Source organism: Anticarsia gemmatalis, chromosome 24 (genome assembly GCF_050436995.1).
Source record: "Anticarsia gemmatalis isolate Benzon Research Colony breed Stoneville strain chromosome 24, ilAntGemm2 primary, whole genome shotgun sequence".
NCBI lineage: Eukaryota > Metazoa > Arthropoda > Insecta > Lepidoptera > Erebidae > Anticarsia > Anticarsia gemmatalis.
This window is the reverse complement of record NC_134768.1, coordinates 9349288-9377192: the sequence shown is the minus strand read 5'-3', so window position 1 is coordinate 9377192 and position 27905 is coordinate 9349288. Positions and strand designations below refer to the sequence as shown.

At 35.6% G+C, this 27905-nt stretch overlaps 4 protein-coding genes across 6 annotated transcripts; 2 read left to right on the top strand and 2 right to left on the bottom strand.

Moving 5' to 3' along the window:
- The first annotated feature begins 1479 nt into the window (after positions 1 to 1479).
- On the top strand, positions 1480 to 5179 carry LOC142983502 (putative cytochrome P450 313b1). The gene is made up of 9 exons (XM_076130428.1): positions 1480 to 1563; positions 1838 to 1948; positions 2262 to 2447; positions 2720 to 2916; positions 3240 to 3309; positions 3384 to 3567; positions 3670 to 3818; positions 4243 to 4422; positions 4879 to 5179. Exons 1-9 carry the CDS (start codon positions 1512 to 1514, stop codon positions 5040 to 5042), a joined length of 1293 nt encoding a protein of 430 aa, XP_075986543.1. The 5' UTR covers positions 1480 to 1511; the 3' UTR covers positions 5043 to 5179.
- Positions 5180 to 6373: 1194 nt separating this feature from the next.
- On the top strand, positions 6374 to 14367 carry LOC142983501 (cytochrome P450 4c3-like). Of its 2 annotated transcripts, none has more exons than XM_076130426.1 (11): positions 6374 to 6441; positions 8929 to 9103; positions 9185 to 9274; positions 10691 to 10801; positions 11032 to 11217; positions 12111 to 12307; positions 12575 to 12644; positions 12719 to 12902; positions 13008 to 13156; positions 13634 to 13813; positions 14003 to 14367. In XM_076130426.1, exons 2-11 carry the CDS (start codon positions 8953 to 8955, stop codon positions 14155 to 14157), a joined length of 1473 nt encoding a protein of 490 aa, XP_075986541.1. In that variant the 5' UTR covers positions 6374 to 6441; positions 8929 to 8952; the 3' UTR covers positions 14158 to 14367. The 2 variants fall into 2 exon arrangements, with proteins under 2 accessions (XP_075986541.1, XP_075986542.1); XM_076130427.1 differs by having other exon boundaries at positions 6378 to 6437.
- A 966-nt stretch (positions 14368 to 15333) lies between these two features.
- On the bottom strand, positions 15334 to 19861 carry LOC142983624 (cytochrome P450 4V2-like). Its single transcript, XM_076130603.1, has 11 exons — positions 19764 to 19861; positions 19194 to 19368; positions 18961 to 19050; positions 18608 to 18718; positions 18338 to 18523; positions 17871 to 18067; positions 17478 to 17547; positions 17220 to 17403; positions 16966 to 17114; positions 16322 to 16501; positions 15334 to 15514 (listed from the first exon to the last, which is right to left on the bottom strand). The coding sequence occupies exons 2-11, from the start codon at positions 19342 to 19344 to the stop codon at positions 15360 to 15362; spliced, it is 1473 nt and encodes a 490-aa protein (XP_075986718.1). The 5' UTR covers positions 19345 to 19368; positions 19764 to 19861; the 3' UTR covers positions 15334 to 15359.
- Positions 19862 to 21318: 1457 nt separating this feature from the next.
- LOC142983601 (cytochrome P450 4V2-like) lies at positions 21319 to 25951 on the bottom strand. Of its 2 annotated transcripts, none has more exons than XM_076130567.1 (10): positions 25725 to 25951; positions 25492 to 25581; positions 24583 to 24693; positions 24282 to 24467; positions 23815 to 24011; positions 23422 to 23491; positions 23164 to 23347; positions 22919 to 23079; positions 22513 to 22692; positions 21319 to 22307 (listed from the first exon to the last, which is right to left on the bottom strand). In XM_076130567.1, exons 1-10 carry the CDS (start codon positions 25873 to 25875, stop codon positions 22141 to 22143), a joined length of 1497 nt encoding a protein of 498 aa, XP_075986682.1. In that variant the 5' UTR covers positions 25876 to 25951; the 3' UTR covers positions 21319 to 22140. The 2 variants fall into 2 exon arrangements, with proteins under 2 accessions (XP_075986682.1, XP_075986683.1); XM_076130568.1 differs by having other exon boundaries at positions 22919 to 23067.
- Between the last annotated feature and the right edge of the window lie 1954 nt (positions 25952 to 27905).

Sequence of the window (27905 nt, the reverse complement as noted above, 5' to 3'; positions counted from 1 at the left end):
ACAGTAATGGGTTAAATTTATTATTATATTTTTTATTTATTTCATTCATGTTTTTGCAATCCATGACTCACTGCTGGGCAAGGGTCTCTTCCCGAAAGAGGGATAAGTTAGGCCTTGAGTCCATCACGCTGCCCAAATACTTTCTTTTTGTCCAAAATATCCTTTAGAAATGTCTTAAATATCTTTTAGGTATGCAAGGTTTCATCACATTTTTTTCTTGACCCTTTCAGCAATTGATATCAGTTCTAATAACTCATAACTTCGCAAAGCTTGAAAAGTTATGCTAGATTTCGAACCGTTGAAAACTTGCACGCATAACAGGTCTTGTTTAGCAGTAGGACAACATTCAACATTTATTTTACAAGAACATTTCTGCTGGAGAATTTTTATTTACATAATAATATACAATCATAATAATGCATTTCAAAAATAATGCTGCTCTCTGCATTAAAAACGCATGCAAAATACAAATGCAACAATATTGTCTTTCATAAATAGAGGCTGCATCAAAATAATGTTCAGAAGTGATTCTGGAGACGAAAAGAAAATACGTTTATGCGTTAATAATATTCATGTGATTGAATTTCCAATTTCAAAGTGACTGTATCATTATCTATTATGTATGTATGTACATATATAATATCATCTATACTAACATTATAAAGCCGAAGAGTTTGTTTGTTTGTTTGAACGCGCTAATCTCAGAAACTACTGGTCCGATTTGAAAAATTCTTTCAGTGTTAGATAGCCCATTTATCGAGGAAGGTTAAAGGTTATATATCATTACGCTACGACCAGTAGGAGCAGAGTACCAGTATTTTTTTTTACAAAAACGGGGAAAAAATTGACCCATTCTCTCTTATGTGACGCAAGCAAAGTTGCGCGGGTCAGCTAGTTTAAAAGATAAGCCTTAAACGTTTTTAAGCTACTGCAGTCTGGACACATAATAAAAAATTGCTCAAGGAATCTTAAAAGTGTTTCAATCGACCACGACCGTATCATGTTAACGATTAATTAAAATTCCTATTAGTTTATGACTACTTAGCAATTAAGTGTTAAAGATCTGAAAGCCTATTTAAATCTTTGCACTGAATATAGTCGCTACTAGTTCAAAAACTTTTAAAACTACATACTTATTTACTTTTTTTTTTTTCTTTGACAGGAGAACTAAATCTACATCAAGATGTTGACAGCGTTGTTGTGTGTGTTGTTGTGCGCATGCGTGTTGTTGGCGCTGCGCATGCGCGCGTCACGTGCACACAAACTACCTCCTGCCTGCAAGGGATCATTGCCTATCATCGGAATAACACATTTGATAATGGCAGACAACTCAAGTATGTACATTTAATGTCTACAATTTATGGTTTATTCGCAATAGCTACAATTGTTCAGCGAGTTTCTAAGCCAAGATAGAAGTGAAAATAAATAATTTTAAATTTATGAATGGTAAAGCTTCCTGTCCTTTGATTGCAGAAGTCTGGTCTCTCATTGAATCAGTAGGTAAAGACACAATGAAAAAAGGAGGAGTCACTTCATCAAGAATTGGAATAGATAGGTTCTATTGTAAGTATCTCATTACATCTATCATCATTATCATTATCTATTTGGTACCTAAGTGTATTTTTTAGCTTCTTATTTTAATTGTAATTTGTAGTTTCAATCACCTTAAATGAACAACGAATTTGACATCTGCAATATTGTCTATCTAAGTAAATTTAAAAATATATATATAATTTTAATTATCTGTAGGTACAAAAAAACTTAGATATGTTAAACGCAGATACAATTTCGCGTCCGCTAGTGCCGAATAAAATCAGCTATTCTTACAAAATTCCAGTTGTCACGGACCCTGAAGACGCTTTAACCATAGCCAACACATGCTTGGATAAACCTCGCTTCTATAAATTTGGAGAGTTCGTTATAGGACAAGGTTTAGTAACCTCTTCTGGTGAGTTTATTAATTTTCGATCCTTTATTGCTTATTTTATTTAAAAAATCTGTAATTTAATTCTTTTTCTATCCCTTCAAACAACTACTTAGGTAATATTATAATGTAACGGGTCTTAATCGCGATTGAAAATTAAAGGTTAGAATACCTTATTTGTTCAGTCAGCTCGTGACCACGGTCGATGTAATTCGATCGAAACGTCGGATGAACAAATAAGGTATTCTAATCTTTAATTTTCAATCGCGATTAAGACCCGTTACATTATAATATTATGTATACAAGTCGTGACTGCTTAAAATCGTTAACTACTTAGGTTCCAAGTGGAAGCGTCATCGAAAGCTACTGAATCCAGCGTTCACTGCGTCAGTCACCCATGGCTTCATGGAGACCTTCAACAGACAAGCGGAGAAGTTAAACACTGAACTAGCTGAATTTGCTGGTAAAGGGCCGTTTGAAGCAACTTATTATATACAGAATATATCACTGCAAGCCTCGTGTCGTAAGTATTGATAGCGAACAATATTCTCTAACTAGCCATCCTGATAATAAGGTCGACTCAGAACTTCCCATGCTCCCAGAAGCAATGAGATCTATGAAAAACTTCTTGTAGTCGGTGATTTTTTTCTTACACGAGTGGTCCCCAGTGGTACTGTTGTAGCAGTCAGACAAATCTTTAATTTCACAACTACCTCGCTCTGGGTCTCGAGTGTTTGATTTATTTAAGTTTTTTATCAAAATGATTTATTTTTGCCGCATTATCTTCCGTTTTAGTAAATACATTTGGAACAACTAGCTTCCACGATGAAGAATTATTTAAACAGTTCTTGAATACCGTCGATCAAGCAATGCATGTGATAATACAAAGATTTGTTAATATTTGGCAACACAGTGATTTGTTATACAAACTGAGTGGATTGAAAAAGAAACAGGATGTATTGGCAAAGACGTATACAGAAATGACGAACAGAGTAAGATAATATTTTTTTATTTATTCATTTTGATGGACTTTAGTGTCTTGTTGGTGATGGTTTCGTTCTTCCTTGTATTTTCCAAATTGTCTTTGCTTTCACTTAGTCTTCTTGCCAAAATGTCTCGCTGAACATTTTTGTACAAGTGGTCTCTCTATGAATCTATTCTTGGTCAGTTCCGGCAACTGTTTGCCGATGTTATCAAGTGCATAATTTCATCATTTTCATAATATTTCGTTCTTGTCAGTCCTAAAAATTATTTTTAATATTATTAAAAAACATATTACTTTAAACACGTCGTAAGATATATCCTTTACCCACAGGTTATTCAGAAAACAGCAGCAGCATTAAAAGAGCGACACAACTATAGAAATATAGTTGAACATAAAACAGGTACGTAGTGAAATATTGTGTTGTTTAAACTTATGCAAGTGTTTTATTTTAATATTTACTGTTTACTTTTCTAGGTGCAGCATCTTTCTTAGAAATAATGTTACCTCTTCGAGAGAATAACTCTCTGTCTGATCAAGAATTCAAAGAAGAATTAGACACCATTGTTGGTGCCAGTTTTGAAACAACTGCTCAACTACTTGAAGCCATTTTGATATTAGTTGGATCACATCCAGAAGTCCAGGAACGCTTATACGAAGAGTATGTGTTACTTAAACTAAAGTAGAACAATAAGTGTCTAAACGTACAACCAAATTGACACAAATAATATGTATAGAATAACTCAACTAGAAATGATTTCAGAATAATACACATCGTGGGCCAAGAAAGAGATGTAGATAAAGAAGATCTACGAAAGTTGGTGTATACAGAAGCTGTGATAAACGAATGTCTACGATTTCAACCGACGGTGCCACTACAGCCGAGGTTTATTGGTCAAGATGTTAAATTGAGTAAGTAATGGAACTCTCTGCTGTAAGTAATGGAACTGCTCCAACCATGAAGATCATGTTAATATGTTGCCCGCGTTGGCTAATGATCTGCGCGCTACGTTATTGCTAGGCTGGTCTTTACTCAGGTTAAACATGAGCTTTACCATTCGCCAATTTAACCATAACTGCATAAAAGTATGTATATAGTACTAGAAGCCGCCCGCGACTTCGTCCGCATGGAAACCCTTCCCATGTAAATCCTGATTCCTCGGGAACTCCGGGATAAAAAGTAGCCTATGTGTTATTCTGGGTCTTCAGCTATCTTCATACCAAATTTCGATTTTGTAGTATTTGCGTGAAACACTACATACATACTTTCGCATTTATAATATTCGTGGGATATCAAGTAATCATTTAAATAAACACCAATCACTATTCATTTCAGAAAACTACACAGCTCGCGCAGGTAGTCAGTGTTTCATACTTGCGTACGGTATTCACCGAGATCCTGTTTGGGGTCCAGACGCTGATCAGTTCAGACCGGAGCGATGGCTGGAGCCTGACACTCTACCTGATATATCAACAGCATTTATTGGCTTCAGTCTTGGAAAGAGATCTTGTATAGGTAATTATAATAATTTTTGTTTATATAAAGGATTCTTCGAAGAACTGATTTATTAAAATAAAACCAGCCTATACGGAGCGATATGTAGGATAATAAATAAATAATAAATATCATTGGACAACTCACACACGGTCATTTGATTCCAAACTAAGCAGAGCTTGTACTATGGTAACCAAATAACTGATAAACATACTTATATATTTCTAAATACAAACTTATATAGATAAATTGACATCCAGGCTCAGAACAAATACTCGTGCTCATCACACAAAGATTTGTCCCGGGTGGGATTCGAACCCACCACACGCGGCGCTACGGTTGTTGCGGCGAGGTGACCGCTTAAACCACTGCGCCAAACGTGCGCAGTAGTTTAGTTGACTATAGCGTAATTATTTTAGTATCTGCGGAGTTTTGAGAAAGATGTTATGAGTAATTACTGGATTTACTTGGCTGCAGGTAAAATGTACGCGATGACGTCACTGAAGGTGTCGCTGGTACACTTAGTACGGAAGTATCACGTGATGGGTGACCATAACAAACTGCAGTTCAAGCTTGATGTCACATTGAAGCCCGTGAAAGGACACGAGATCAGTCTTGTACATAGAATGAAGGACCAATGACCATTTATAATAATATGAAGCAGAAGCACTGAAATTTATAAAAAATATTAAACAATTATTTTTAACACAACGTCGCCGTGTGAGCTTTTTAAACTTTTGAACTACGGAAACATACAGACAAACAAATAAGACCCGAAGCCGAGAATCTTATCTTAGAAATGCATTGTTGTAATTATTTTCTTTTCTATGTTTGTGTTTCACTGTGATGTCTAATTGTTAATTTTATTATTTTTGTATGATATGTAACTATTCCTATTATTAATATTTGCATGCTGTAATGTTATAGCGAAATGTGTACTGCTCCTATAAATTGTTATTAATATCTTTGTTATGACCACATTTCTGGCAAATAAATGATTATGATTATGATTATTTTAAAACCTGAAATTCTGCCAAAAGATGGGTATCAAAATGGGTAGAAACAGGAAATCTTAAAGAATAAATATAAATAATATTTATTTGAATGCTTGATCTTTACATACATACCTATATAGTAAGTAGTTGTAGCTAACACAATAATATATTAGAAAAAATACACTTCATGCAAAAAAAAATATCTTTCAATATGTTCTTGAGACGATTTTTTTTCCAAATGCATAAGTTCGTCACAAACGTATTATACGCCATTTTTTGAGCCTTGCATTTGTTCCAAACTATGTTGGAATCGGCTTCCAGTCTCACCGAATATCAGTATTTTACATTATGAGTGACTGCCTATCATATCTCCACAGCCCAGTTACCTGGGTTATAACACGATATTCTTTAGTAAGTCTGGTTGTCAGACGTACAAGCTTCTGACTACTGTTAACAACTGTCACAGATCTTTAAAAATGACAGCCGGGACCCAAAACTTAACGTGCCTTCCGAAACACGGAGGGGCTCGATGTGTATAAGATGGTCACCCATCCACAGAAATACCTCGGGAAGCGTAGAGCTCAACCTCAGAGATCGATCTGCGCGATTTGGATAACTAAGCCATTTAACACGCGATATTTTTCAGCTGCTAGTAACGAAGTAACAAAAGCGAATGTAATTAAGAAAATTACAATCTTCGTTGTAGCTTTTGAGAAGTTAATAAAATAATCGAATTAAAGTTTCGAAGAAAAAATTCGACGGGTAGTGTTGAGACTGCAGACGGTTAACTTGAGAATTATTAAGTCTGTTATCAAGATAATTTAATTAACATTTCTGGTTCTTAACTTCACCTTTACTTTTAATATTGGACTATTAACATTGAATGAAATGAATTTTATTCCTAATTAATGTACAATGTTTCTAATTCGGTATATAAAGAGGACTATTATTTCTGCAGCCATTCTTTATCTGTTCTCTTAAGAACAAACTGTCTTGTGACTGTTTTAAAATTAGTGCCTGTGGGAGAATACACAAAACTCAGTGAGTAAGTAGGCACGACTTGTGTTCTAAGCCTGGATGTAAATTTACACAATATTAGTATAAGTAATAGTCATAAGTATGTCTACGAGTTGTCTGTCATCAGATGACCGAGTGAGTTGCCAAAAATATTTAATTTTGTGATTACAAGTTCTGACTTCTTTCGTCTTAAGACTTGAATAATGAATTAAGATAACACTATGCAACACCAAAAAATTCACTGGGATCCCGAATGGTAATTCGTATTAAGCATACTTAGTAGTTGAGAAAGTTTTATGACGAACTAATAATAAATTAAATACCGACTATCTTAAGATTTTTATTATTTTCTCGTCGTCTATGAAATAATTTAGTTAGTGTTATACCATTTTTGAAAGTCCATTAAATGCGCCAACTTTTAAGGGTACATGCCGAAAAAACGTTGTACAATTATTTTTCAGGACAGACTGTCAAAGTCGAGTGATGAAATATTTTGAAGGCATAGTTCGCCATAAAAGGATTCGCAATGAAGTTGTGTGCAAATAATGAATTGAAATTTGTAGTAGCGTTACTTAATACTCCACACAAAAAAGAACTAGAAAAGAAGTCATTTGTAGCCACAGTAGACGTAAACTCATCAGAGGGTGGCAATTTACAAAAATAGTTGTCATTTTAAAACTACATGAGATAGATTTTTTAAAATATTTTTTGAGAGCTCAGACCACTCGGCCTAGCTCAGGTTTTCATTTTGACGTTGAGTTTTGGGACACATTGTATATAAAAATGAATTGCTGTTCGTTAGTTTCGCTAAAACTCGAGAACGGCTGAACCGATTTGGCTAATTTTGGTCTTGAATTATTCGTGGAAGTCCAGGGAAGGTTTAAAAGGTGAGAAAAATTCGAATAATTGCCGGGAAAATCTTCAAAACAGTAGTTTTGACAACACCAATTAGTCATGATCTCCTGGTAGCTGTGGATCTATTTTCCGATCAGAATTAGGCCTAAAAAACAAAAAAATGGCTCTACAAACTCTAAAAACTCTCTATAAACCTTTTCACAGTTACCCTGTGCCTCGATTCTCTACTACTATCGACTACCGACAACCGAACTGTCATCGAGAAATTTTGTATAGAAATCTGATCAGCGCCTCTGACGGGTGTCGAAGGAAACATTTTGGCAGTACATTCTATATGTCAAAATTTCGATAGCTAGCCGGTTGTCGACCACTTGCTTGCTAAACAACTTTAATTTTTATAGATTTAGTTAAAAGAAAGTCGTGTTAGTTACACCACTTATAACTCAAGAACGGCAGAACAGATTTGGCTGAAAATTGGTAGGGAGGTAGCTTAGAGCCAGGAGATGGACATACGGATACTTTTTATCCCGCTTGACCGTGTTTGAACATGCTAGAAGAATAGAATATTGATGAAATAACAACACCAATTAGTCATGATCTCCTGGTAGCTGTTGACCTATTTTCCGATCAGAATTAGGCCTAAAAAACTAAAAAACGGCTCTATAAACTCTAAAAACTCTCTATAAAACTTTTCCCAATTACCAGGAGATCATGACCACTTGCTTGCTAAACAACTTAAATTTTTATAGATTTAGCTTCAAAACCGACGTAGTTTCATAGAAACTTTTTCACCCCCGTTAAGGCAGAATTTCCAAACATATTTATTGCGTCATTCTTAATTTCTAACTATATAGCCAAAAATTAATTTTAATCGAATTAGCTCCAAAAATGACGGAGTTTCATACAAACTTTCCCCTATTTCTTCCTCCCTAAAGAGCGATTTTCCAAAGAAAATAGCCTATATGGTAGCGAAGAATAGCTATATAACAAAAGCTATATAATATCTATAATGTGCAGACACGAGGTTCTTATAATTTATTATATGTATTGATTTATAAACACTTTTTTTGAATAATAACATGCCATTTTTATATATAGACTAGCTGACCACCGCAACTTCGCTTGCGTCACATAAGAGATAATTTTCCCCGTTTTTGAAACATTTTTAACTAAAATGGGGGATCTTCATACAATCAATAGAAGCCAGAAAATGAATTCCTGTTCGTTAGTCTCGCTAAAACTCGAGAACGGCTGGACCGATTTGGCTAATTTTGGTCTTGAATTATATTATCTCTTATGTGACGCAAGCGAAGTTGCGCAGGTCAGCTAATGTATAATAAAAAATTAAGTCTCTCCTTTATACATTTTTTTTCAAAATCGGTAAGCCTATCACTACTAAATCTGACGTGATGTAATAATTTTATTTGTACACACCGAATAGTTTTAAGGTGATAAGTCATAATTACATATTGTAAGTCAGGTGATTTTTTTTTTCAAATTTGTTGCATAGTGTTATTAACGCCGTTTACTAAAATATCAATACTGGCATGTATTTATCACAAACTTACCTATCTATCTATTACCATATACTTGAAATAATGAAACAAAAATTGTAATTATAATCAACACATACATGACATATCCAATCTATTTTTCACAGAATAACTAAAACATCTACAACAAGATGTTGACAGCGTTGTTGTGTGTGTTGTTGTGCGCATGCGTGTTGTTGGCGCTGCGCATGCGCGCGTCACGTGGGCACAAGCTTCCTCCTGCCTGCGAGGGATCGCTGCCTATCATCGGAATGACTCATTTAATAATGAGAGACAACTCGAGTACTTATATTGTTTTTGTTACCAAATGTTGACATGATTTGATTGAATATGGGAAAAATAACGCATTTATATTGCTTGCAGAAGTATGGTCCGTTATAGAATCAATAACTTACGACACAATGAAGCAAGGAGGAGTCACTATCGCGAGATTTGGGCTAGATAGAATGTACTGTAAGTATTTTGTATTTGTTTAACTTAACATGACTTAAATCCAACGGCTAATGATGAGGTATCGGGTCTACTTCTGGGTTATTTTCCATTTATATCATCTCCCTACGCTTTATCAAAGATTTCGCTGGTTTGAGATTAAGTGTTACAAGTTTAGACAATTTTTTGCTCGTTTAAAAGCAGATTGTTAACGTCGAACCAAGACGACACTTCAAAGATAGCATTATTTACACCGTCAAGAGTGGTCTGCTGTCGTTTAAGTTTAAATAAAAGTGAATAATCAGCGAATAATACTATCTCGTGGCTATTTTTAACAAGATGAGGTATATCATTAATGAAAATAAAAAAGGGCCGAGTATTGAACCTTGTGGCACCCCCACTTTGGCCACCGAAACAGCGGATCGGTTTCCATTTATTTCGAACTAGCTGACCCGCACAACTTTACTTGCGTCACATAAGGGAGAATGGGTCATAATTTACCCCGTTTTTGTAACATTTTATACTGGTACTCTGCTCCTATTGGTCGAAGCGCGATGATATATAGCCTATAGCCTTCCTCAATAAATGGGCTATCTTACACTGGAAGAATTTTTAAAATCGGGCCAGAGGCTTCTGAGATTAGCGCGTTCAAACAAACAAACTCTTCAGCTTTATAATATTAGTATAGATTAGTATAGATTTCTAAATCCTATAATCTAAGTTAGGGATAAGAAGATTCAGAGCCGTAACTTTTACACCACAGTCCAACGCCTAGGATAATTCACAGAATATGCCCAAAGCGTCATGTCTTCATTAGATCAGGAAACACAACACTAAGCTAATTGAGGTGCAACTAAATCAGTAATCGATTTTGTAATAACTGCTGAATTACTCCAAAGCTTTGAATTTCTGATCAGGAAACCTAATTCGGAAACTGAACGTATGCGGCCGGCCTTAAACTAAAAAACCAAGCGTGCGATTTAAAATATGTAAGCGCCAGTAACGCTATCGAACAAGTCTTGTTTGAACCAGCTCGATTACTGCTTTCGCTGCATTTTTTTTATTTGCGCCAAACTTGACACCTTACGGTACTTTAATGTTTATCTCTCCATAGTAACGACTGTATAGTAACGCGCTATCAGCACCGCGTATTCTACAATCGGAACCACCGAGTATCGAGAGTTTGACATTTAAAATGTACTGCCAAAATATTTCCTACGATGGCCGTTAGAGGAGCTGATTAGGTTTTCGTACAAACTCGATAGCTGGCCGGTTGTCGGTAGTCGGATCCCGGTAGACGATAGTGGTAGAGAATCCAGCTATAGGGGAAAACTTATTGTAAGATCGCGTGTGTAAAGATCACGTGCTTGGCGCTCATCACTCCGATGAATAGCCGGAGCTTCGCAAAATAATAGCAGCTATTTTCTTATAATATTTCAGGTATCACAGATCCTGAGGACGCTTTAACGATAGCCAATACTTGTTTAGACAAACCTTACTACTATAAATTCATGGAGTTCTTTCTAGGACAAGGTTTAGTTACCTCTTCGGGTAAGTTGTAAATTTTTCAGCTAATCATTTCTAAATATTCATTATTTTAATTAAGTTCCCACGTTGTACCAATCTGTGCAATTAGAAGAATATTTTGTAACAACACTAGCCGCCTGCATTTAGAAAGCCGGCCAATATTTTTAGAATTGAGTTCAATAGGCGTAATTTGTAAATGGCGTAGTTCTTTACTTCCTCGCTCATAATAATAATGCCTTCAAACAACTATTTAGGTTCCAAGTGGAAGCGTCATCGAAAGTTATTGAATCCGGCATTTACTTCTTCCATCATCCATGGCTTCATGGAGACCTTCAACAGACAAGCCGAGAAGTTAACTACTGAGCTAGCTGAATTTGCTGGTAAAGGGCCGTTTGAAGCAACTTATAATATACATAATATATCACTGCAAACCTCGTGTCGTAAGTATTTATAGTGAACAATATTATCTAGCTAGTCATTCTGATAACAACAGCGGTTTTATCAAACTATACAATTACGCAGGAGTTGCCTGTTGCCGATATGAACCGATCTATCTAATTAGCCCGTTTCGATCCACTGTTGAACATAGGCCTCTCCCTCAGTACGCTACTTTATACGGTCCTGCGCTTGTCTCATCCATTGCAGCCCCAAAGCTTTTAATGGTAATTTTAAACAGGAAACTAATAACATAGAAGCTATTAGCCCTCAAAAACCAGAGGATAAACAAAAACCTATTAAAGAACCAAAAGAATGTCCATATCTATGGCGAAAAGCTAGCAAAGTGGAGGAGGTAGATAAATAAAAATTGGTTTAATAATTTAATTAGGTTAATTTTAAAATATACATTTAACAATGTCCTCCGACCATTCGTTGGGGGCCTTCCCTGTCACTGTTCACCTTTGCCCATTCCATGGCCGCCATTCTATTATTGCTTTGGTCTGCCTTCCATCCTTACGTCTAGCTAAATGTCTTCCCTATTCCCACTTAAATTTGGTACGACTATAATTCTACGGCGTATTTCGACGTTGGGTATGCGGTCAATCAGAGAAATGCCAAGCATGGCGCGCTCCGTAGCTCTTTGCTCTCTCTTTACAGGTTATCTCCTCTATTGTAACTCCCATAGCCTGTCGTGAAGGTTAGTCGTCAATGAGATCTATGAAAAATATATTCCAGTCACTACATTTTCCTTACAGAAGAGTGATGCTCACACTACTGCCGAAGCAGTCATACTAGTCCTTAATCTAATAACTACTTTGCTTCAAATCATCTAGTGTTTGATTAATAAAGTTTTTAGGATAATGATTTATTTTTGTCGTATTGTCTTCTGTTTTAGTAAATACATTTGGAACAACTAGCTTTCACGACGAAGAATTTTTTAAACAGTTCTTGAAAACCGTCGAACAAGCAATGCATGTGATAGTTCAAAGATCCGTTAATATTTGGCAACACAGTGATTTGTTATACAAACTGAGTGGATTGAAAAAGAAACACGATGTATTGGCAAAGACGTATACAGAAATGACGAACAGAGTAAGATAATATTTTTTCATAGTTTTATTTTGATGGACTTCAGTGTCTTGTTGGTGATGGTTTCGTTCTTCCTCGTATTTTCCAAATTGTCGTTGCTTTCACTTAGTACCCTAAAATTCTTGGAGAAGGTCTCTCTATGATTTTTTTTCCGATCAGTACCGGCAACTGGTTGCCGATGTTATCAAGTGTACAATTTTATCATTTTCGTAATATTTCGATCTTGTCAGTCCTAAAAAACATATCCTAAGTTATATCCTTTACCCACAGGTTATTCAGAAAACAGCAGCAGCATTAAAAGAGCGACACAACTATAGAAATATAGTTGAACATAAAACAGGTACGTAGTGAAATATTGTGTTGTTTAAACTTATGCAAGTGTTTTATTTTAATATTTACTGTTTACTTTTCTAGGTGCAGCATCTTTCTTAGAAATAATGTTACCTCTTCGAGAGAATAACTCTCTGTCTGATCAAGAATTCAAAGAAGAATTAGACACCATTGTTGGTGCCAGTTTTGAAACAACTTCTCAACTTCTTGAAGCTATTTTGATATTAATTGGATCACATCCAGAAGTTCAGGAACGCTTATACGAAGAGTATGTTGCGTTACTTAAACTAAAGTAGAACAATAAGTGTCTAAACGTACAACCAAATTGACACAAATAATATGTATAGAATAACTCAACTAGAAATGATTTCAGAATAATACACATCGTGGGTCAAGAAAGAGATGTAGATAAAGAAGATCTACGAAAGTTGGTGTATACAGAAGCTGTGATAAATGAATGTCTACGATTTCAACCGACGGTGCCAGCACTGCCGAGATTTATTGGTCAAGATGTTAAATTGAGTAAGTAATGGAACTCTCTGCTGTAAGTAATGGAACTGCTCCAACTATGAAGGTCATGTTAATATGTTGCTCGCGTTGGCAAATGATCTGCGCGCTACGTTATTGCTAGGCTGTTCTTTACTCAGGTCAAACATGAACTTTTCCATTCGCCAATTTAATCATAACTGCATAAAAGTATAGAGTACTAGAGGCCGCCCGCCACTTCATCCGCATGGAAACCCTTCCCATGTAAATCCTGATTCCTCGGGAACTCCGGGATAAAAAGTAGCCTATGTGTTATTCTGGGTCTTCAGCTATCTACATACCAAATTTCGATTTTGTTGTATTTGCGTGAAACGTAAAAACGCGAAAAGTATGTATGTATGTATGGATGTTTGTTAAACATCCATACATACATACATACTTTCGCATTTATAATATTCGTAGGATATCAAGTACTCATTTGAATAAACACTAATCATGCACTATTCATTTCAGAAAACTACACAGCTCGCGCAGGTAGTCAATGTGTAATACTTGCGTACGGTATTCACCGAGATCCTGTTTGGGGTCCAGACGCTGATCAGTTCAGACCGGAGCGATGGCTGGAGCCTGACACTCTACCTGATATATCAACAGCATTTATTGGCTTCAGTCTTGGAAAGAGATCTTGTATAGGTGATTTTAATAATTTTTATTTATAAAATGTAATAGTTATCCGAGGAACTGATTTATTAAAATAAAACCAGCCTATACGGAGCGATATGTGGAATATGTATGTTTAGTTGACTATAGAGTAATTATTTTAGTATCTGCAGAGTTTTGAGAAAGATGTTATGAGTAGTTACTGGATTTTCTTGGCTGCAGGTAAAATATACGCGATGACGTCACTGAAGGTGTCGCTGGTACACTTAGTACGGAAGTATCACGTGATGGGTGACCATAACAAACTGCAGTTTACGTTTGCTGTCACATTGAAGCCCGTGAAAGGACATGAGATTACTTTACAACTGAGAACATAGAATGTAAACTGATTAAACATACGTAATACTATAAAATAATACGTAAAAAAATAATAAGATTCTTCATAGGAGAAATTTTATTTCAAAAACAACAAAAATCTCGCAGGATTTATGATGTTAGCCACCTATTCTCGCGAGATTATTGGTGTTTTCAATATAGCCCTGTATTTCGCATTAGGTTATAACTCGTACTTTATGCCATTGGATGAAATAAATGAAAAAATATAAATAAATGTGTAATGTTTGATTAACAAGAATTCATTTTAAGTATGTATCTGACAAATGGCCAATGTCACTTTAAAATCCTTTATACCCAGGGGGAAAATACCTTCGGATATCCGCTATCCCTAGGCGAAGAAAGAACGGGTTATGTGTTAATGCTAAAAACCCCGGTAACCATTCGTTGCATGCACAACTGAGGGAGTCTAGGAACAAAAAACAATTTTGCTTTGTCATAGCCCTTACCTGGAGAATAGCCCCCTACACACACACTCTATCGCAAATGAAACAAGATTCTCGCGTGTGTAAGGGGAAAGGAAAGACCACGCGCCGCGCTCATTAGTCAAGTCCGCGAAGAAAATCGCTCTCTCGCGTGTAATCCTGTACGTTCCTAAGAACGTGTGATAGAGTATGTGTGTAAAGGCGGCTAATATGCCACTCTCCTCTGTTCCAAGTAGGTACTAACCCGGACGACCTCGGCGTAGCTTTACCCCAGGGAGCGATCTGGCGGCTGTTGTTATTTAGCCACAAACTCCTCAACAGCAATAATATGGAGATAATAAAACAATGCTAGCTCAGCGCGCTGAATATGAGTGTACGGTGATATCTTTATGTTCCCTATTCTGGATCATAATTTTCATAAAATGAAAAATTGTCTTTTATTAAATGTGCAATATTATAAAAGTAGAGCTAGCAACTACTAACAAGTAAATTAATAAATGAAATATTTTTTGACTATTGATATATTTGTGTAATACATTTATTGAGGGCATGCAAAGTATTGCAAAGTCCCCAACCCGCACTTGGCCAGCGTGGTGGACTCAAGGCCTAACCCCTCCCCCTCGTTTTGGAGGAGACCCTTGCCATGCAGTGGGACAGTAAAGGGTAAAAAAATGGTATATCTAGTTTATCATTGCAACATACGTTTATAATATCTGTACAGAACATTGTGTGTTATATAGTATTTTTAAAAATTTTACATTCTATGTTCTTCGTTGCAGAATAATTTCGTGTCCTTTCACCGGCTTCAATGTGATGTCAATCTTAAACTGCAGTTTGTTATGATCACCCATCACGTGATACTTCCGCACTAAGTGTACCAGCGACACCTTCAGTGACGTCATCGCGTATATTTTACCTGCAAAAGAACATCCAGTTATTATTTTTTTAACCTTTTGATATCAAATTTACGTTTGCTATGCAGTAAAACTTTCAATAATTTAATAGTCCGGGATTCGAACAGGAGATCTTCGTACGGCAGTCGTATTTTCTACTAATCGCCACATACGTACAACTCCCACGCAAGTGGTTGATGGTTCGAAACCAAAGCAGCACACCAATGACTTTTTGAAATGATGAGTGTACTTGAAATAATTATAACTTGTTCTAACTATATCTATACGAAAATATAACGTGATCATGATGCAGCCTGGCTTTCTTGAATTTTTTAACAGCTATTGGGTATGCAAAGTATGCAAACCTTCATTTAGACGAAACTTAGAAGTGAACTCAAAACCTCTCTTGCCAATTTTATAAAGGAGACTCCGCAGTAAAACAATGAACAGACAATTTTTTTCAGAATATTTTAGAAATTAATATGAAGGTTTGCCAGAGAGCTATGGAGCGTAGCATTCTTGGGGTAAAGAGGACGGATCACGACCGGAACTCTATATTACGTTCCAAAACGCGTATTACCCGTTGCACCCTAAGAGATAGCTACGAAGTGGGTGCCACAAGATGCGGCAAAGGGGAGGGCCCAAACGGAGATGGCCGGACGACTTGGATAGCGTTCCTGGACTGGTTGGCCGGACGCAGCAAGCGACCGAGGGGACTGGAATTCTAGACGAGAGGCCTTTGTTCAGAAATGGGACAGGCTAGATAAAAAATCTAAATATGTTTACGTGACATAAAAAGCTAAACAATGTAAAGAAAATGAAAAAAAAACCTATGCAATATCTTTTTCCAAGACTAAAGCCAATAAATGCTGTTGATATATCAGGTAGAGTGTCAGGCTCCAGCCATCGCTCCGGTCTGAACTGATCAGCGTCTGGACCCCAAACAGGATCTCGGTGAATACCGTACGCAAGTATACCACATATACTGCCTGCTCGAATTGTGTAGTTTTCTGAAACAAATGATTATTTTTAAGTAATTGTTGTTGTTATATTTCTTGATGTTTGAAATTCTTCTTCCTCTTCTTATCGTAAGGTTAGTGGTCAACCAAGTGTCAAAGTAGTTCAAGCCGCCCGGAGGTCTGGCGTGGCTTAACGACTGTTATCTTAATTGACAACCACAGGGATCCAACATTTTCGTGACCTCAAGATGCCCAGTTCAAATGCCACTATGCGGTATCTGTAAAATGACCGCGACCCAAGGTTTGCTAAACCTACAGATCGTTTACCAACCGGATATGAGCGTAGAATGTAAATGCTTAAAATTTGTGATTGTGATTTTCAATCCGCTTAGTTTATAAGTGACTTAGTGTCTTTACTCAGACATACTTCAGTGGCTAAAATTCTACCGTGTGTACATACATACTGTAGTCTGTATATTATAATCACTCTAGCATGTGATAGTTTCATTACTTACTCAATTTAACATCTTGACTAACGTATCTCGGCTGTACTGGTGCTGTCGGTTGAAATCGAAGACATTCGTTTATCACAGCTTCTGTATACACCAACTTTCGTAGATCTTCTTTATCTACATCTCTTTCTTGACCTACGATCCGTATTATTCTGAAATCATTTCTAGTTGAGTTATACTATACATATTATTTGTGTCAATTTGGTTGTACATTTAGACACTTATTGTTCTACTTTAGTTTAAGTAACGCAACATACTCTTCGTATAAGCGTTCTTGGACTTCTGGATGTGAACCAACTAATATCAAAATAGCTTCAAGTAGTTGAGCAGTTGTTTCAAAACTCGCACTAACAATGGTGTCTAATTCTTCTTTGAATTCTTGATCAGACAGAGAGTTATTCTCTCGAAGAGGTAACATTATTTCTAAGAAAGATGCTGCACCTAGAAAAGTAAACAGTAAATATTAAAATAAAACACTTGCATAAGTTTAAACAACACAATATTTCACTACGTACCTGTTTTATGTTCAACTATATTTCTATAGTTGTGTCGCTCTTTTAATGCTGCTGCTGTTTTCTGAATAACCTGTGGGTAAAGGATATATCTTACGACGTATTTAAAGTAATATGTTTTTTAATAATATTAAAAATAATTTTTAGGACTGACAAGAACGAAATATTATGAAAATGATGAAATTATGCACTTGATAACATCGGCAAACAGTTGCCGGAACTGACCGAGAATAGATTCAAAGAGAGACCACTTGTACAAAAATGTTCAGCGAGACGTTTTGGAAGGAAGACTAAGTGAAAGCAAAGACAATTTGGAAAATACAAGGAAGAACGAAACCATCACCAACAAGACACTAAAGTCCATCAAAATAAAACTATGAAAAAATATTATCTTACTCTGTTCGTCAATTCTGTATACGTCTTTGCCAATACATCCTGTTTCTTTTTCAATCCACTCAGTTTGTATAACAAATCACTGTGTTGCCAAATATTAACAAATCTTTGTATTATCACATTCATTGCTTGATCAACGGTTTCCAAGAACTGTTTAAATAATTCTTCGTCGTGGAAGCTGGTTGTTCCAAATGTATTTACTAAAATGTAAGATAATGCGACAAAAATAAACCTTTTGATAAAAAACTTAAATAAATCAAACACTCGAGACCCAGAGCGAGGTGTTGTGAAATTAAAGATTTGTCTGACTGCTACTACAGTAGCACTGGGGACCACTCGTGTAAGAAAAAAATCAGTGACTACAAGAAGTTCTTCATAGATCTCATTGCTTCTGGGAGCATGGGAAGCTGAGAGTCTGCCTTATTATCAGGATGGCTAGCTAGAGAATATAGTTCACTATAAATACTTACGACACGAGGCTTGCAGTGATATATTCTGTATATAATAAGTTGCTTCAAACGGCCCTTTACCAGCAAATTCAGCTAGTTCAGTGTTTAACTTCTCCGCTTGTCTGTTGAAGGTCTCTATGAAGCCATGGGTGACTGACGCAGTGAACGCTGGATTCAGAAGCTTTCGATGACGCTTCCACTTGGAACCTAAACAGTTGTTTGAAAGAAAAGAAAAGGAATGAAATTACAGATTTTTGAAATAAAATATAGATCGAAAATTTCAAAACTCACCAGAAGAGGTTACTAAACCTTCTCCTATAAATAACTCTGCAAATTTATAGAAGCGAGGTTTATCCAAGCATGTGTTGGCTATGGTTAAAGCGTCTTCTGGGTCCGTGACAACTGGAATTTTGTAAGAATAGCTGATTTTATTCGGCACTAGCGGACGCGAAATTGTATCTGCGTTTAACATAGCTAAGTTGTTTGGTACAGCTAATTAAGATTAATATATTTTTTTAAATTTATTTAGAGATACACAACATTACAGATGTCCAATTCTTTGTTCATTTAAGATTGAAACTACAAATTACAATTAAAATAAGAAGGTAAAAAATACACTTAGGTACCAAATAAGAGATACTTACAATAGAACCTATCAATTCCAATTCTTGATGAAGTGACTCCTCCTTTTTTCATAGTGTCTTTACCTACTGATTCCATGAGAGACCAGACTTCTGCAATCAAAAGACAGGAAGCTTTACCATGAATAAATTTAAAATTATTTATTTTCACCACTCTGTTGGCTTATAAACTCGCTCAACAATTGTAGCGACAGATTGCGAATAAGCCATAAATTGTAGACATTAAATGTACATACTTGAGTTGTCTACCATTATCAAATGTGTTATTCCGATGATAGGCAGCGATCCCTTGCAGGCAGGAGGAAGCTTGTGCCCACGTGACGCGCGCATGCGCAGCGCCAACAACACGCATGCGCACAACAACACACACAACAACGCTGTCAACATCTTGTTGTAGATGTTTTAGTTATTCTGTGTAAAATAGATGGGATATGTCATGCATGTCTTGATTATAATAAAAAAAAAATATTATTTCAAGTAGACCTAATATATTACAAAAGTTTCTAATAAATACAAGAATAATATTAAAAATTATTATATAATAATCATGTACATCTTTGCACTATAGTCGCAGATGTGGGTACGCGAATAACTCATCTGAAATGGCAATGGGCAGGGCACTTGGCAAGACGTGAAGATGGACGTTGGACCAAAGCAGTAAAATGTGTTAGACGGCAATAGATGAGTCAAGCGGACGATTGTATAAAATGGCGTACTGAGGGGAAGGTCTATTACACTACTACAACAGAAGGTAGCGAAGGGTTAAATAAATATATAGATGTAGATTAATGTATTATCGTACTTACTGAGCGTGTTTTGTATATTCTCTTACAGGCACGATATTTGAAACAGTCAAGCACTACTTTACAATTATTTTTATGATCAATACTTGACGCTAAGTCAGTGTGTTCTTATGAGAGCACACTGACACTGCGCTCTTTATATAACAAAGTATAGACGTAAACATTGTACACTAATTAGGAATAAAAACAGAATAATTAAAGGCAAACAAAAAAAGCCTGAAGTGGAATTAAGATATTTTGAAATACGAGCTTTCGCCCGCGACTTCGTCCGCATGAAAATATTTCCCGTAGTAAAATTTTTCCTATGTAGGTTAATTACAGTTCAATCAGTCGAAAATTTAAGAAGATTCGTACAAACTTTCACCCCCTATTCTATTTATATATTCCCTTAGAGGTGTAATTTGTCAAAATCCTTTTTAAAGCGATACCTACGTCATAAGAACTCAATGCATGCAAACCCTCAGCCCGATGTGTATAAAATTGACAAAGTTTCATACAAACTCTCACCCCCTATTTTAGCCCTTTAGGGGTAGAATTTATTAAAATCCTTTTTTAGTGGATGCCTACGTCATAACATCTACCTGCATGCAAATTTCAGCCCGTTCTGTTAGGTGATTTGGGCTGTGCGTTGATAGATCACTACGTCAGTCACCTTTGAGTTTAATATATAGATAGATAATGGCTCCAAAAACACTACGCGTCCAAAAATAAAAAATAAAAGTAATAATAATAAAATACTTATATATAGATATATATTTTTAAAAATTAATTATTTTTATGATTCTCATAGATACATAATCTATATATAAAATTGTCTCTTCCAAAAACAACTGGGATCACTAATTGGCTGTCTGTAACTTAATTAACAATGTTATTTAAATAAGAACAAGCTGTTGGACCTCCTTTAATAAATAAACAAATAAATAATGAAATACTCAACTGAATAAAATACACCGGATGGAACTCAGACAGAATAAAGAGAATAGAGTTACATTCAAGATGAACGTTTATTAGTAATTATTTACTTATTAACTGTTGAAATAGTATGTGTATTAAAGGGAAGGAAAATCATCGATTGTTGAAAAAACGTGTAAACACACTTATAATAATACCTACTATTAATTAAACAGCAGTGATAGTGGAGTGGTTCTTTCCATCACCACAATGTTGTTCGTATATTGGCCAGTGACCGAGTGCATAGTCCACTTACATGCATAGAGCGACTGACGCCTACCGGGCCCCCACAACCCAGTTACTTGGATTATAACAAAATTCTCGTTGGTGACAGTGGTTTCTTTCAAGACTCTAACTACTGGTAACGAGTATCAAAGATCTTTGAAAAAGGCAGCCGGGCACACAATTTAACGAACCTTTCTTAACTCAGATACACAGTAACGGGGAAAAATAAATCTTCCAATAAAAGACTATGCAAATAATTTTATTGATGCATTCCATCACCACAATGATTTTCGTTTATTGGCCAGTGACCGAGTGCATAGTCCACTGACATCTACATTTAACATAAAAAAGTAAGAAATGAGAATAAAACAAATGTGAATTAAAACATAATATATTTTTCTATTTTCTATGTTAAGTGTACTGTGTCAAAATTATATAAACAGAAAATAATATAAATTAAACACGCCAATGACGTCATGCTCGATAGAAGAAGGTCAGTTATATAACATCCGTAGTGTTTTATTGTCAGTAGCTACAATCAAATATAAAGTTATTCCTAGATTCCTGGATTTTAATTAAGCTTAATCCTGTGTTTATTCATTAGACTCATTTGAGGACGTCCTAACATTACAGTTTCTACCCATTGTTATACCTATCTTTCGGCAGATTTTTTGGTTTTTCTATTTTTATTGCATAGAGTTTGAAAGTTAAAAATGTTTACTTAAAACCACATACCGGATTACTACAAAAACACGCTAAAAGTAAGTTTACAGTGATAAACCTAGCCTTTCTTCAAACTATGTTAGAGTCAGCCTCCAGTCTCACCGGGGGCAGCTGAATACCAATTTATTTTTATCTTTATAACTAGCTGACCCGCGCAACTTCGCTTGCGTAACATATAAGAGAGAATGGTTCAAAATTTTGACCGCTTTGTAACATTTTTTACTGGTACTCTGCTCCTATTGGTTGAAGCGTGATGATATGTAACCTATAACCTTCCTCGATAAATGGGCTATCTAACACTGAAACAATTTTTCAAATCGGACCAGTCGTTTCTAAGATTAGCGCGTTCAAACAAACAAACTCTTCGGCTCTCAACGATACAATACTCGGTTTCGGGTCTTGTTTGTTTGTTTGTCTGTGTGTTTCAGTCGTTCAAAAGTTGCTTATTTTTTACAAGTTTCAGTGTTTGTGCTTGATATTATAGATAGTCCTTCTTCCTTCGTAGAAGACTGATCTCGTTTCCTTTCACGGGCTTCAATGTGACATCAAGCGTGAACTGCAGTTTGTTATGATCACCCATCACGTGATACTTCCGTACTAAGTGTACCAGCGACACCTTCAGTGACGTCATCGCGTACATTTTACCTACAGCCAAGAAAATCCAGTAATTACTCATAACATCTTTCTCAAAACTACTTCGCAGATACTAAAATAAGTACACAATAGTCAACTAAACATAATTATGTACTTACATATCCTACATATCGCGTGTTCTGTGTAGGCTGGTTTTACTTTAATAAAGCTTTTCCCCGTATAACTATTACAATTAATAAATAATGATTATAATCACCTATACATGATCTCTTTCCAAGACTGAAACCAATAAATGCTGTTGATATATCAGGTAGAGTGTCAGGCTCCAGCCATCGCTCCGGTCTGAACTGATCAGCGTCTGGACCCCAAACAGGATCTCGGTGGATACCGTACGCAAGTATGAAACATAGGCTGCCTGCACGAGCTGTGTAATTTTCTGAAATTAATGGCGTATATTTAGATGAATACTTAATAAAATGTAAATTTATATGTAGTTACTATTAAAACCGAGAATGGTAAAGTTCATTGTTTGATCTAAGTGAAGACCGGCTTTACAATAACGTGGCGCGCCGATCAATTGACACCAAACTTCCTGATACAGAACACACGGACTTCACAACTCATTGTTTAAACCTTTCTAACCGGAGAGTTCCATAACTTACTCAATTTAACATCTTGACTAACGCATCTCGGCAGTACTGGTGCTGTCGGTTGAAATCGAAGACATTCGTTTATCACAGCTTCTGTATACACCAACTTTCGTAGATCTTCTTTATCTACATCTCTTTCTTGTCCCACGATCTGCATCATTCTGAAATCATTGCTAGTTTGGTTAAACTATAAATATTATTCGTGTTGTAGTTTTAGTCACATATTGTTCTTTTTTCGTTATACGAATGCAACATACTCATCATATAAACGTTCTTGAACTTGTGGATGTGATCCAACTAATATCAAAATAGCTTCAAGTAGTTGAGCAGTTGTTTCAAAACTCGCACCAACAATGGTGTCTAATTCTTCTTTGAATTCTTGATCAGACAGAGAGTTATTCTCTCGAAGAGGTAACATTATTTCTAAGAAAGATGCTGCACCTAGAAAAGTAAACAGTAAATATTAAAATAAAACACTTGCATAAGTCTAAACAACACAATATTTCACTACGTACCTGTTTTATGTTCAACTATATTTCTATAGTTGTGTTGCTCTTTTAATGCTGCTGCTGTTTTCTGAATAACCTGTGGGTAAAGGATATATCTTACGACGTGTTTAAAGTAATATGTTTTTTAATAATATTAATAATAATTTTTAGGACTGACAAGAACGAAATATTATGAAAATGATGAAATTATGCACTTGATAACATCGGCAAACAGTTGCCGGAACTGACCGAGAATAGAATCATAGAGAGACCACTTGTACAAAAATGTTCAGCGAGACATTTTGGCAAGAAGACTAAGTGAAAGCAAAGACAATTTGGAAAATACGAGGAAGAACGAAACCATCACCAACAAGACACTAAAGTCCATCAAAATAAAACTATGAAAAAATATTATCTTACTCTGTTCGTCATTTCTGTATACGTTTTTGCCAATACATCCTGTTTCTTTTTCAATCCACTCAGTTTGTATAACAAATCACTGTGTTGCCAAATATTAACAAATCTTTGTATTACCGCATTCATTGCTTGATCGACGGTTTCCAAGAACTGTTTAAATAATTCTTCGTCGTGGAAGCTTGTTGTTCCAAATGTATTTACTAAAATGGAAGATAATGCGACAGAAATAAACCTTTTGATAAAAAACATAAATAAATCAAACACTCGAGACCCAGAGCGAGGTGTTGTGAAATTAAAGATTTGTCTGACTGCTACAACAGTACCACTGGGGACCACTCGTGTAAGAAAAAAATCAGTGACTACAAGAAGTTTTTCATAGATCTCATTGCTTCTGGGAGCATGGGAAGTTCTGAGTCGACCTTATTATCAGGATGGCTAGTTAGAGAATATTGTTCGCTATCAATACTTACGACACGAGGCTTGCAGTGATATATTCTGTATATAATAAGTTGCTTCAAACGGCCCTTTACCAGCAAATTCAGCTAGCTCAGTGTTTAACTTCTCCGCTTGTCTGTTGAAGGTCTCCATGAAGCCATGGGTGACTGACGCAGTGAACGCTGGATTCAGTAGCTTTCGATGACGCTTCCACTTGGAACCTAAACAGTTGTTTGAAAGAAAAAAAAAGGAATTAAATTACAGATTTTTTAAATAAAATATAAAATAAATAAATAAATAATAATATTATAATAAATCGAAAATTTATAAACTCACCAGAAGAGATTATTAAACCTTGTCCTATAAGGAACTCTCCAAATTTATAGAAGCGAGGTTTATCCAAGCATGTGTTGGCTATGGTTAAAGCGTCTTCTGGGTCCGTGACAACTGGAATTTTGTAAGAATAGCTGATTTTATTCGGCACTAGCTGACCCGCGCAGCTCCGCTCACGCTTTCTTCTATATACAACGTGTCCCAAAACTCAACGTCAAAACGAAAACCTGAGCTAGGCCGAGTTGTGTTGGCTTTCAAAAAATAATTAAAAAAAAATCTATCTCGCGTAGTTTAAAAATGACAACCATTTTTGTAAAATTGCCACCCTCTGATGAGTTTAGTCTACTGTGGCAACAAATGACTTCTTTTCTAGTTCTTTTTTTATGTGGAGTATTCTTAAATTGGCGAATTATAAGTTTTTAGAATTTTTAGAGTTTATAGAGCCGTTTTTTGGTTTTTTAGGCCTAATTCTGATCGGAAAATAGATCTACAGCTACCAGGAGATCATGACTAATTGGTGTTGTCAAAAATGCTGTTTTGAGGATTTTCCCGGCAATTATTCGAATTTTTCTCACCTTTTAAACCTTCCCTGGACTTCCACGAATAATTCAAGACCAAAATTAGCCAAATCGGTCCAGCCGTTCTCGAGTTTTAGCGAGACTAACGGACAGCAATTCATTTTTATATATATAGATAGATAGATTAGCGGTCGTAAAATTGTATCTGCGTTTAACATAGCTAAGTTTTTTGGTACAGCTAATTAAAATTAATATATTTTTTTAAAATTTATTTAGAGATACACAACATTACAGATGTCCAATTCTTTGTTCATTTAAGGTGATTGAAACTACAAATTACAATTAAAATAAGAAGGTAAAAAATACACTTAGGTACCAAATAAGAGATACTTACAATAGAACCTATCAATTCCAATTCTTGATGAAGTGACTCCTCCTTTTTTCATAGTGTCTTTACCTACTGATTCCATGAGAGACCAGACTTCTGCAATCAAAGGACAGGAAGCTTTACCATGAATAAATTTAAAATTATTTATTTTTATCTCTATGTTGGCTTATAAACTCGCTCAACAATTGTAGCGACAGATTGCGAATAAACCATAAATTGTAGACATTAAATGTACATACTTGAGTTGTCTGCCATTATCAAATGTGTTATTCCGATGAGAGGCAATGATCCCTTGCAGGCAGGAGGAAGCTCGTGCCCACGTGACGCGCGCAAGCGCAGCGCCAACAACACGCATGCGCACAACAACACACACAACAACACTGACAACATCTTGTTATAGATGTTTTCGTTCAAGCACCACTTTACAATAAATTTTATTTTAAATTTTTGACGCTAACAACTGTGTTTAAATAAGATCTATCATAGAATGGTTGTAGAGATGACAGTCCTCTTTATATAGCAAGTCGAAAAACACATAACATATATTATGTATGTTAATTACAAATTTTGAGTGTTGATTAAATCTTTTTTAAAGATTTTAAAACTGTCGCGACTTGTACACATAATAATAATAAAATGTGACGGGTTTTAATCCCGATTTGAAAATAAAGGTTAGAATACCTTATTTATTTTGTTCATCCGACGTGTTCACTACGGTCGATGAAATTCGATCGAAATTTGGGTTTTCAATCGCGTTTGTGACACGTTACATTATAATATTATGTAAGTCTTTTTTATTCCAAGGCAAAAAGTAGTTTGACAAACGCTGGATTGTCGTGTACTATTTTGAGATTTAGATAGAATATTGTTGTTATTTAGCTAATGGAACTGGTTTAAATGCGTCTTAAACATTGTATTTCCAAAAGCCGCGTGACATCGTGAAGTTTGAAGAACTAGCATAACATAACATAATAAATTAATAAATATTTTTATTTATGATAACATAGCAATTGATGGAAAAACACAAATATACAAATAATTTTATTGGTCCCTCGATAGATCTTGGGCCCCGTGCAGAGACCCTATCGGAGCTGGCGGATTCGCAAAAATGCCGAAATCGAGGAACTCGTAGCCAATCCTAACTAACTAATCCTAAAATGCCACTGCAAAATAGAATAAGTCTTACGTAGCGCGCAGAACAGATTTTCGTGCTAAATTTCTCGACAGGTAGCCGGTATTTCGAAAGCTAGCCAGCTTTCGAAATTTTGACACTTAGAATGTACCGTCAAAATAGTTTCTACGACGCCCGTCAGCGGCGCTGATTAGATTTTCATACAAAATTTTTCGATGACAAGTCGGTTGTCGGTAGTCGATAGCAGTAGAGAATCGAGCTACTGACCAATTATTCGGCTACGGCGGACAGTCACATTGAAATCAGCCAGCTGTGCAGGACTTCGTATATGGTGTCTGATATATTCTATGTATTAACAGAAACAAATAACAGACATACTGAGGCTACATATTTCATATATAACATACATGCATCGTCATAAGTAATCGCACTTATAATATGTGTAGAATAAGGATCAATAAAATGTATTCGGCGTTTTTATTTATGCTGATTCGGTGACGTTCAATAAGTGTGTTGCCGACGACACCCGAGCGTTTAATATAAGGAATAGGGAATATGCGTAAGATTCAAATAACGCTCAAATATTTTTTTTCCTAAAGTTTATTGCCTAGGAATTGCGTACACGTTAATATTTTTTAATATAAATACGTTTTGAATAAGAAATTATGAAATAAAAAGGGCAAAAAATACGAGAAAAATTCAAATGAGCTGAAACGCAACGCTATTGGTCGGAACGAGTTGTGACGTCAAAGTCTATAATAACAAATAATACTGTTCTCAGTTCTGTGCTGTTAACGATTTAATTCCGTTTTATTGTGATTTGAAGTAAATATTGAAGTTATATTACATTTTTTTCGTAAAAATAAAGTCATAAGACTTACAGAAAAATGACAGATATTGGTTTCGTCAAAGCACAATCGGACAATCTCCCGAAAATTGATGTGTTTATGATGACCACGTTTTTTGCATCAAACCTGGATTTTACGTCTACTGAAATAAAAGGGGTGAATTTTACTATTCACTTGAACAGCTTGTGTCAACATACATCTTCTCAGTAGATAATGAAGTGCTGCAACCAGCTTCACAGAGGTTTTTCATTTCTATATCTTCTATGTTCACCTGAGATGAAGATGCACTTGTACTTGCTTCCATCTGATCAATTTGTGACAAATCAGTTAGCTTTGTAGTGCTAACACTTTGTTTAGCGGGTGGTGCGGATAAAGCTTCTTCAATTATTTCTTTATGTTTTCTCTTTTTGTAAGATTTTCTCTCCAACGATGGCTGGGTT

Coding starts and splice junctions, on each gene's coding strand:
- LOC142983601 (XM_076130567.1), bottom strand. CDS start 25,875: ATGTTGTCAGTGTTGTTGTGTGTGTTGTTGTGCGCATGCGTGTTGTTG. Junction 24,012..24,281: donor ATCACTGCAAGCCTCGTGTC/GTAAGTATTGAT, acceptor CTTCCATTTTAG/TAAATACATTTGGAACAACA. Junction 22,693..22,918: donor TAGTCAAGATGTTAAATTGA/GTAAGTTATGGA, acceptor CATTAATTTCAG/AAAATTACACAGCTCGTGCA.
- LOC142983624 (XM_076130603.1), bottom strand. CDS start 19,344: ATGTTGACAGCGTTGTTGTGTGTGTTGTTGTGCGCATGCGTGTTGTTG. Junction 18,068..18,337: donor ATCACTGCAAGCCTCGTGTC/GTAAGTATTTAT, acceptor CTTACATTTTAG/TAAATACATTTGGAACAACC. Junction 17,548..17,870: donor ATACAGAATTGACGAACAGA/GTAAGATAATAT, acceptor CTTTACCCACAG/GTTATTCAGAAAACAGCAGC.
- LOC142983501 (XM_076130426.1), top strand. CDS start 8,953: ATGTTGACAGCGTTGTTGTGTGTGTTGTTGTGCGCATGCGTGTTGTTG. Junction 9,275..10,690: donor TGGGCTAGATAGAATGTACT/GTAAGTATTTTG, acceptor ATAATATTTCAG/GTATCACAGATCCTGAGGAC. Junction 11,218..12,110: donor ATCACTGCAAACCTCGTGTC/GTAAGTATTTAT, acceptor CTTCTGTTTTAG/TAAATACATTTGGAACAACT.
- LOC142983502 (XM_076130428.1), top strand. CDS start 1,512: ATGAAAAAAGGAGGAGTCACTTCATCAAGAATTGGAATAGATAGGTTC. Junction 1,949..2,261: donor AGGTTTAGTAACCTCTTCTG/GTGAGTTTATTA, acceptor TTAACTACTTAG/GTTCCAAGTGGAAGCGTCAT. Junction 3,568..3,669: donor CAGGAACGCTTATACGAAGA/GTATGTGTTACT, acceptor AAATGATTTCAG/AATAATACACATCGTGGGCC.